Source organism: Prunus mume, linkage group LG8 (assembly GCF_029339155.1).
Source record: "Prunus mume cultivar Tortuosa linkage group LG8, ASM2933915v1, whole genome shotgun sequence".
Classification (NCBI taxonomy): Eukaryota; Viridiplantae; Streptophyta; class Magnoliopsida; order Rosales; family Rosaceae; genus Prunus; species Prunus mume.
In genome coordinates this window covers 5,483,674-5,493,961 of record NC_142705.1, presented here as the reverse complement: position 1 = coordinate 5,493,961, position 10,288 = coordinate 5,483,674, and the positions used below count along the sequence as shown (strand labels likewise).

Below are 10,288 nucleotides of genomic sequence, written 5' to 3'. Positions count from 1 at the left end.
GTAATTAATAGTTATGACAATGAACAGGTATCAAATATTAAGAATAGCGATAAGAATACATTTTGAGTCAAAGCAGTGAACGAAGATATTTCCTTTCCCTGTAACTTGCGTCATAGATCCATGTGCCTTCCTATAGCTTCATTAATTCATCCATAACTCTCGTTATAAATGCCTTCACCACAAATATTCTATTACAATACTTTTCTTTGTAGGTTCCATGTGACAATGATACTAAAGTAAAAACAAATCAAGACAAAAAAGTTTGAAAAAACAAAATTGCTCATATTTGATAACATGGACAATGTTTATAGTTGCAATTGAAAAGCAGAATTCAACTCTCACTTTTTTACATTTTTTTTTCCACCTGGATAACAAATTGACTTTACCAGTAACCAGGTGCAGAAATCTAGAGAAATAGAGATACACGTGGCACACTGACTCTGCAATTATGTTAATTACCATCATTAATTCTCAATTCAATTGGTCTTGGAAAGCGAGCGATGGAGGCTGAAGGGACAAGTAATGCGCATTATGCATGGCCTCTAATTTGAGTCTACGAGACATTCAAATGGGAGAGGGCCCTTGATATTATTTGTCCATTTGAAAAGCACTCGTGGTTTGATACCCAAAGAAAAAGACCACTCTTTGTTTTTGCATGTGGGATTTTTCAATATTTAGACTAGGAGAATGAAATCCCAACACCGACACACCCTTCATCCAAATTTCAAACTCTTTCCGTCACGTAACAGTGTTAAGTAGGAAAATAATCTAAGTTAAAAACTAACATATGTTTAAATTTGATGAAAGATTTAATTTTTTTCAACACATTTCATCTTCTAGTTAAATTATTCTACCAATACAATCAATACATTTTGGAGCGACAAGAACAACCCTACGTAAGTTTTTCTAGTGCGATTTGACTCTGACTCATGCCACATCAACATATCCACCGGCCCTCTTAAATTCTCTCACCTGCCGCTAACCTCCCTTCTCAACATCCCATCCCTGCTTGCCTTAAATAGGCTGCCCTCCACTCTCATAATTCTTAGGCACTTCAAGTTTATTGTAGGCCTTAAGACTTTGATCATTAATAGCTAACTAGTGCCATATTTGCTAATGGCTTCTGATAATCCATTGCCTGCTGGGAAGCAGTTGCTTTTGTTAGTCTTATTGTGTGCTTTTTTCAGCAGCAGCTTCATCCCATTTGCTAGCTGCAGCATCACAGATGATTTACAGACAGGGTGTTTGAAGGTGCCCGCTTCTGAATTTGCAGGCTCTTTGAAGGACACCATTGATGCTGTGCAACAGGTGGCCTCCATTCTCTCTCCGTTTGCAAATGCTTTTGGAGATTTTCGGCTTTCCAACGCCATTTCCGACTGCCTTGATTTGCTTGACTTCTCTGCTGATGAGTTGAACTGGTCTATCTCTGCTTCCCAGAATCAGAAGGGTAACTAAATTATGAACAATCCCAGTCAATTAAGTACTTGAAGTTTCTCCTTTTAGATGTTTAGTGTTTATGGCATTTTCTGTAGGTGTTGACACGTTGCCGCTTATTTTGGAAACTTTGAGTTCAGGGTCATGAGGTCACAGGGTGGCTTGAAATTTAAGTTATAAAAAAAATTTATATATATATAGTAGAAGATTTTCCTCTGCAAATTCCAACATGCTCTGCATGCTAGTCACATATTTACCTTAGGGCTGTGATTAATCTTGCTTGCTTAAATCATGTACAAAATACAATTTGGTTACATTTATATGATTTTCAGCTGCAAAAGTTAACCAAATTAACAAAGAGGCACAAATTTTGATTTATTTGCAGGCAAAAATAACAGCACTGGGAAGCTAAGTTCTGATCTGAGGACATGGTTGAGCGCTGCACTTGTTAACCAGGACACATGCAGTAATGGGTTTGAAGGCACCAACAGCATTGTCCAAGGGCTGGTCTCAGCTGGCCTTGACCAAGTAACCTCTTTAGTCCAAGAACTTCTTACCCAAGTGCACCCAAATTCTAATCAGCAAAGGCCTAATGGCCAAATCCCTTCATGGGTTAAAACCGAAGATCGAAAACTACTTCAGGCCGATGGGGTCTCTGTTGATGCCATTGTAGCTCAAGATGGCACTGGGAATTTCACAAATGTGACGGATGCCGTGTTAGCAGCACCAGATTATAGCATGAGAAGATATGTCATATACATCAAGAGAGGCACATACAAAGAGAATGTGGAGATTAAGAAGAAAAAATGGAACCTAATGATGATTGGAGATGGTATGGATGCTACTATAATCTCTGGTAACAGAAACTTTGTGGATGGCTGGACCACATTTAGATCTGCAACCTTTGGTAAGCAATAAGCATCTGTTTAAATTTTCTTTTACTTTTTCCTGTTGCTGGTCCCTGATTTTGTTAGCCACAAAGTACCTTATTATTAGTTTTCTTTTTCTTTTTCTGCTTTATCTTGTCAACTTTGGCCTGGGGGCCTCTGTACAGTAACGTTTGTTGGTTTGCCATTCTAAGACTATTAGATAAAATCGTACCATTGAGATCTTAAATGATATCCCAACCAATTCAATTAACCTCAACAAAATGGCAGATGAGAGGTGTGAGAGTGAAGTGCATGGACCCAATACATACTGTAAGCTGCTTGAGCTAGCAAGTCTTATGTCACATCCAAAGGCTCACCTTTTTTTTTTAGTTGGAGGGGGTCAAGCAGGAAACATATGCTTAATTTCTTGAATTCACCTTAGCATAGACTCTCATTTAATAGTCTGATATCAGAAAACATTTTATCATTTTGACATGTACATCTTTTTCTGCAATTAATTTTTGTGTGCATTGGTTGTATACAACCTTTATAGAAAGCTACATGCATTGTATCCGATCCGACAAAGAGTTTATATATAACTGGCGCATATATTTCGTTGATATACATTCTACAGTAATGGTAATTTAGCAGTCAACCATTCAAAATTGATCTGTTTTTCTTTGTGTGAATTCAGCTGTTAGTGGCAGAGGGTTCATAGCAAGAGACATAACATTTGAGAACACGGCAGGGCCAGAGAAGCACCAAGCAGTGGCACTAAGATCAGATTCTGACTTATCAGTTTTCTACAGATGCAACATAAGGGGCTACCAAGACACACTCTACACACACACAATGCGCCAATTCTACAGAGACTGCAAAATCAGTGGCACTGTTGACTTCATTTTTGGTGATGCCACAGTTGTGTTCCAAAACTGCCAAATCCTAGCCAAAAAAGGCCTCCCAAACCAAAAGAACAGCATCACAGCCCAAGGCCGCAAGGACCTAAATGAGCCAACAGGAATTTCAATCCAATTCTGTAACATAACTGCAGATTCAGACTTGGAAGCTGCCTCAGTCAACTCCACACCCACATACCTTGGTAGGCCATGGAAGCTGTATTCAAGAACTGTAATTATGCAGTCTTTCTTGAGCAATGTCATAAGGCCTGAAGGGTGGCTTGAGTGGAATGGTGACTTTGCTTTGAATTCATTGTTTTATGGAGAGTACATGAATTATGGACCCGGGGCAGGTCTCGGTAGCCGGGTCAAGTGGCCCGGCTATCAAGTGTTCAACGAGTCTACTCAGGCCAAGAACTATACTGTGGCCCAGTTTATTGAAGGCAACCTGTGGTTGCCCTCTACTGGTGTCAAATATACTGCAGATTTTGGGGTTTAAGGATTTTAGCAGTTAACGTGTAATTTCACCTCTTGTACCTAATCATATCTTCTTCTTAAATCAAATTTTTTTAGCTAAATTCTGTGATAAGTATTTTATTTGTGTGCCATGCTGATGAATATAGGAACTCGCAAAATGAATTCATCCTAGTATGTAACAAAATATGAGTAGAAAAACCACCATTTCTGAAAAAACTGGTCTGAAAAAAAAAAAAAAAAAAAGAATCCCTTCCATAGGTTATAACTCTTAGCATAACCAGGTAGTTGTTGGGGATGCTAAGATAAGTCGGTCAAGTAGGATATAAACAAGACAGGTCTCTATAGATAAAGAAGGCTAAAAAATTGTTGAGAAAAGAATCTGGACATGTGAGATATTGGCAGATATCAGGACAAATAAATAATACAAGTTTATAATTGTCTTTGTCCCCCGTGATTTTTCACCAGACAAAGGTCAAGTTGAAAGAGGGTGGTGTGAATTAATTTATAGTTTGGCAACATATTACCTGTTAATATCATCTAATGCTTTTGCTAAGTCTCTCTATCAAAGTTGTGAACGTTTCCATCAAGTTGTAATGCCTTCTGCTTGTGTTTTAGTATGGAAAACCTGGCATTCACGGAAGTCCAAGTTACATATCCCCACACAAATTCACAACATGAGCATGCTTGAGTAAGTTGCCCCCGCGCGAGTGGACGACTCTCAACTATTCATTGATACATATAGCGCGTGGATGACTCCCAGCCATTGGTGCATCTTGCCTGCTCGTAGGGCAACTGTCCCTAGCAAAATCCTTCACCTCAATTTCTATCCTATAGAGTACTAGACACATATCAAACTCATATTTTGGAATTTGTGAGTGAGACTTTTGCTTGAGCTTTCATGGATTTGGTGAAGTCTTGACTCACAAACTCCAAAAGATGACTCACTCTGCCTAGTCCATGCCCACAAGGCCAAGGACAAGGCCATGTGGCTCATGTCCATAGTTTCTAAAACATGCCAGAAAAATATCTTTGCAGAGATAGGAAGACCTTCCTCCCATCCCTCTGAATTCTGATAACATGAAACTCCAAACAAAACAGAGATATAAAACATATATATATATATATATAATAGATATATGCGTAGAAAATATTATTAAGGTTTTCTGAATGCAGCTCCCCTTTCCTCTGCTTTGGAACTTTTCAACAGGACAACAACTCTGCATAAAGTCTATTTCCCGTGAAAGAAGGGAATTAAACTCTGCATAAATATACATACATAGATACAAGAATCATATTGTCTTATTATTATACTTTTTCAAAGATGAACATTATAAGAACCCGTGTAATGATTCATTAATTAAGCAAATCCATGCAACTTACGTTCCCAAAGATATTATTTAAGAAAAACCAACATCATTAAGTTTTTTCACTCTCTCTTTTACATGTTTGAGTCAGTTTTGTCCCATCAACACTACTCTTATGGCTTCCTCCATTGCAAAAGTGTTGCAGCTCCTCTGCATAATCTTCTTCTCAACAACCTGCAGTGCTCTCCACAATTCTTCTTCTTCTTCTTCTTCTTCTTCTTCTTCCACAAATACTACTAATTTTAATCCCAACTTGTCTTCAATAAGATCATTCTGCAAGTCCACTCCATACCCAGATGTTTGCTTTGACTCATTGAAACTTTCAGTCTCAATAAACATCAGTCCTAACATCATAACCTACCTCCTCCAGTCTCTCCAAGTCGCGATATCCGAAGCCGGGAAGCTTTCTGATCTTTTCTACAAGGCTGGACAGTACTCAAATATCGTTGAGAAGCAAAAGGGAGCTATCCAGGATTGTAAGGAGCTTCACCAAATCACACTCTCTTCTCTACAAAGATCCGTCTCTCGGGTTCGAGCAGGCAACGCCAAGAAACTAAATGATGCAAGAGCTTACCTCAGTGCTGCTCTTACAAACAAGAACACATGCTTGGAAGGCTTGGATTCTGCATCTGGCCCTATGAAGCCGGCTCTAGTAAATTCCTTAACTAGTACATACAAGTATGTTAGCAATTCTCTCTCAGTTATCTCAAAGCCAGGGGCTCCAAAAGGCGGTACAAACCGGCATCTCTTGGCTGTTCCAACATGGATGTCAAGGAAAGATCGCCGGATCCTGGAGAGCTCTGGCGACAAATATGATCCAAGTGAAGTTCTAACAGTTGCAGCAGATGGGACTGGGAACTTTACCACCATCACTGATGCTGTTAATTTTGCTCCAAATAATAGTTATGATAGAACAATCATCTATGTCAAGGAAGGCGTTTATGTTGAAAATGTGGAAATCCCAAGCTACAAGACCAACATTTTTCTTCTTGGAGATGGAAGAGACATCACTGTCATAACTGGTAACAGAAGTGTGGTTGATGGCTGGACCACATTCAGATCTGCAACCCTAGGTAATTAAAAATTTAATTACTGCAGCCCTTGTTTCATTTCATTTATTTATATTGTCTTCATATGGTAAAATATTGCTTGCATCCAAAACCTCTTTCACAAGTGAACCTGAATTTAATCCCATTTTGATTTTCCGTGATATTCAATTTTCAGCTGTTTCTGGAGATGGGTTTCTGGCAAGAGATATAACATTTGAGAACACAGCTGGACCAGAAAAGCACCAAGCTGTTGCTCTCAGAGTGAATGCAGACTTTGCTGCAATCTACAAGTGCATCATCAATGGCTACCAGGACACATTGTATGTCCACTCTTTCAGACAATTTTACAGAGAGTGTGACATATTTGGGACCATAGATTATATATTTGGCAATGCAGCAGTGATATTCCAAGGATGTGACATTGTATCCAAGATGCCAATGCCGGGACAGTTCACGGTCATCACAGCACAATCCAGAGACACAGCAGATGAAGTCACAGGAATCTCCATACAGAATTGTTCAATTGTGGCCACTGATGACTTGCACTCCAGCATTGTCAAAAGCTACCTAGGCCGGCCATGGAGGGTGTTCTCTAGGACAGTGTACCTAGAGTCCTACATTGGTGACTTTATTGACCCAACTGGGTGGAGACAGTGGTCTGGGGATCTAGGGTTGGACACTTTGTACTATGGAGAGTATGAAAATTATGGGCCTGGTTCAGGGACAGAAAATAGGGTTAAGTGGACTGGATATCATATTATGGATTATTATGATGCAGCAAACTTCACAGTATCAGAGTTTATTATTGGTGATGAATGGCTGCGGGCCACTTCATTTCCTTATGATGATGGCATCTGATCTTTGGGATTTCTGTATGAATGATTGTTCTTCTATGTAAGAATTCTCCTACAAGATAAGAAATATTATCAATGTTTTATAAGTGTTTAAGATAGGTACACCAAAGGTGTTAGTTGTATGGATGAGGTCAAATATTTTCTGATATTATTATACATTTTGGGCATTTCATGATCCTATTAGCTTACCACGTGATGTGGTAGTTGATGTGTCGATTAACAATAATATGTAACGATTGATGTTATAAGCACATGTCATATAGGTCGGTTAACATGGTAAAAATGTGATCCTTCTAGCAACATTCGTTCCTTAATTAGTTGAAGAATGTAGATTGGATTGCATTTTGCGGTCGTATTAGCTAATCGCATGACATGGCAGTTGATGCGGGTGGCAATTAGTCATAACAATGGATGCTATAAGTACACTTCATATGGGCAGCTAACGTGGTCAAAATTTGATCCTTCTAGCAGCATTGGTGCTTTAATTGGTTGAAGAATGTAGATTGGATTCTGAGTCATGAATATGTTGGAGCTAAAATCATAACCTCACAAAAGAACACAGCCTTTGAATTCATTGACAAATTTGAACAATACATGCTCATATATAGTTTGAGAGTTGGGGGTCTAGACGTAATTTTGGAAGCTGAAAATTGACCTGAAGGAAAGCATTCGCGAGGGAAATGCGGTTGGAAAGGAAAGGATCCCTGTTGTCATCTCTAACTAACTTTTGAAAAATAGAAAACCTGAAAACTCTCCTGACCAGCCCTCCTCTGTCAATTGCCAAAATAATAACGGAGACTCAAATTCCAAACTGAAGAACAAAGAGATAGGAAGAGGAAATTGATTAAAGCTGAAACACCATCGTATTTCAATCTCTTTCCAGTCTCTTTCTCTCTGTCGCCGTGTGCCTGGGCCTGAATTATTAAGGCAGAGGTTCCTCTGCCTTAGCCACTCTCGCAATGGCATTCCAGGATTTCGACCAGATATCCGAACGCCGAAAGGCTGAGAGGGCACGTAAAATGAGGAAGAGAATTATAATCGCAGTTGTCGTCGTCGTCCTGCTTATTCTGATTGCTGTCGGAACCTATTTACTTTTGAACAAACTTAATAGTAAGAAGGGCAATGCTAAGCAAGACAAAACAGCCAATTCTAAGCCTGCTCCGGCAAAAGCTCAACCCAAGAACGATCAAGCCAAGAAGAAAGTGCCGGCAAAAGGTGAGAAGATCATGAAGCAGATGTGTGGTGCAACGGACTACAAGGACAAGTGCGAGAGCATCATCGGAAAGGCAAAGGACGCATCTAAACCGAAGGAATTCATCAAGACCGCTATCTCAGTAGCCTCGGATGAGGCCAGGATTGCCTACAGCAAATCCAGCGAGCTCACTTTTAACAGCCCAGAAGAGAAGGGAGCATTTGAGGATTGCAAAGTGCTGTTTGAAGATGCCATGGACGAATTAGGGGATGCCATTTCTCAAATTGGCAACACAACTGCTTCAGGGAAGATTCGAACCGGTCTCTTGAACACTTGGCTGAGTGCAGTCATATCTTACCAGCAGACGTGTGTTGATGGGTTTCCTGATGGAAAATTGAAGTCTGACTTGGAGAAGATGTTGCAGGCCTCCAAGGAATTCACCAGCAATTCCTTGGCCATGCTTTCACTCCTTTCCCAATTCCAGCTACCGGTTACAGCAGCAGTTTCGGGAGCAAAACGTCGTCTTCTAGCACAGAACAAGGACAGGTTTCCTACCTGGATGAGCCATGAGGAGCGAAGGGTGTTGAAGAAAAACGATGAGAAGCCCACACCTAATGTGACTGTGGCAAAAGATGGCAGTGGAAACTTCAAAACCATTAGTGAAGCCTTGGCAGCCATGCCTGCAAAATATGAAGGACGGTATGCGTTTTGTTCCTTCACTTCTGAAAAAGAAAAAGAAGAAAAAATAATTACACACACTTGCTATCTTTATTTATTAGTTCGTTTTTACCCTTATGAAAATTCAGATATATCATCTACGTTAAAGGAGGAGTCTATGATGAGACTGTGATTGTGACAAAAAAGATGCCAAATGTTACCATATACGGTGATGGGTCACAGAAGAGCATCATCACAGGGAATAAGAACTTTGCAGACGGAGTTAGGACATTCCAAACTGCATCTTTTGGTATGTGCAAAACTTAGGCAAGAACTGAGGCCTAACTCACCATTTTAAACCATATGATATGCTCCACTTCCATACTTACTGTTAGAAGTTAATGCCATTGTCAATGGCACTTATTCCTTTTTCATTTGTTTCTGTTTCAGCGGCCTTAGGAGAAGGTTTTATGGCAAAGTCCATGGGATTCAGAAACACGGCAGGTCCTGAGAAGCATCAGGCAGTGGCAGCAAGAGTCCAAGCAGACCGTGCTATTTTTCTCAACTGCCGATTTGAAGGGTACCAAGACACCTTGTATGCACAAACCCATCGGCAGTTCTATAAGAGCTGTGTTATTTCAGGCACCGTTGATTTCATCTTTGGTGACGCTGCTGCTATCTTTCAGAACTGCTTGATCTACGTCCGGAAACCTATGGAAAACCAACAAAACATTGTTACTGCCCAGGGACGGACTGACAAACAGGAAACCACAGGAATAGTTCTGCAGAATTGCAAAATCATGCCTGACAAAGATCTTGAGCCAGTAAAGTCTCAGTTCAAGACCTACCTCGGGAGGCCATGGAAGGAATTCTCAAGAACCATAGTGATGGACTCAACAATTGAGGATCTGATTCACCCAGATGGATGGACACCATGGCAAGGAGACTTTGCACTGAAAACGCTGTATTATGCAGAGTATAACAACAAGGGACCAGGTGCCAAGACTGATAACAGGGTCAAGTGGTCTGGATACAAAGTCATTGACAAGCAAGAGGCTATGAAATATACTGTAGGGCCTTTCTTGAAAGGGAATGCTTGGCTCAGGGTCAAGGGGGTTCCTGTTCGCTTCGGCCTATCTGAAAACTAAGGAGTTCATCTGTCGAACTGAGACGACGAGTATCTGATCAACAAGAGTGGAACATCTGTGTCTGGATTGAAATGGCGATGTTGTCAATTTCTTGTTTCAAATTGATCAACAAGGCAGGGAAATTGGCATCCTGTTGTATTTTTCAACACACTAATATATATTAGCCGTAACGAAAAGAAGGAAAAAAAATGAATTACGTATGAGAACAATTTGTTCATCATGTAGATAATTCATTAAATGCTAGGTTGTACCAGAGAACTGAATGCTAGGTTTCCATGTTTTCAAAATTTTGCTTTAATTGGAAAACTTCTTCCAGAAAGAGGATAGACATTTGTCCTGGTGGTGAGG

General features: G+C 40.1%; 3 protein-coding genes and 1 long non-coding RNA gene across 4 annotated transcripts; 3 read left to right on the top strand and 1 right to left on the bottom strand.

The window, feature by feature from the left end:
- The first annotated feature begins 990 nt into the window (after positions 1 to 990).
- LOC103340502 (pectinesterase/pectinesterase inhibitor PPE8B) lies at positions 991 to 3,777 on the top strand. The gene is made up of 3 exons (XM_008243922.2): positions 991 to 1,447; positions 1,820 to 2,341; positions 2,998 to 3,777. The coding sequence occupies exons 1-3, from the start codon at positions 1,117 to 1,119 to the stop codon at positions 3,696 to 3,698; spliced, it is 1,554 nt and encodes a 517-aa protein (XP_008242144.2). The 5' UTR covers positions 991 to 1,116; the 3' UTR covers positions 3,699 to 3,777.
- A 1,164-nt stretch (positions 3,778 to 4,941) lies between these two features.
- On the top strand, positions 4,942 to 7,039 carry LOC103340503 (Plant invertase/pectin methylesterase inhibitor superfamily). Its single transcript, XM_008243923.2, has 2 exons — positions 4,942 to 6,113; positions 6,265 to 7,039. Exons 1-2 carry the CDS (start codon positions 5,156 to 5,158, stop codon positions 6,945 to 6,947), a joined length of 1,641 nt encoding a protein of 546 aa, XP_008242145.2. The 5' UTR covers positions 4,942 to 5,155; the 3' UTR covers positions 6,948 to 7,039.
- Positions 7,040 to 7,484: 445 nt separating this feature from the next.
- LOC148914563 (uncharacterized) lies at positions 7,485 to 9,780 on the bottom strand. The gene is made up of 3 exons (XR_016122657.1): positions 9,641 to 9,780; positions 9,014 to 9,503; positions 7,485 to 8,857 (listed from the first exon to the last, which is right to left on the bottom strand). It is a non-coding gene; the product is annotated as an uncharacterized LOC148914563 (long non-coding RNA).
- LOC103340504 (putative pectinesterase/pectinesterase inhibitor 45) lies at positions 7,834 to 10,288 on the top strand. Its single transcript, XM_008243924.3, has 3 exons — positions 7,834 to 8,834; positions 8,942 to 9,102; positions 9,243 to 10,288. The coding sequence occupies exons 1-3, from the start codon at positions 7,903 to 7,905 to the stop codon at positions 9,938 to 9,940; spliced, it is 1,791 nt and encodes a 596-aa protein (XP_008242146.2). The 5' UTR covers positions 7,834 to 7,902; the 3' UTR covers positions 9,941 to 10,288.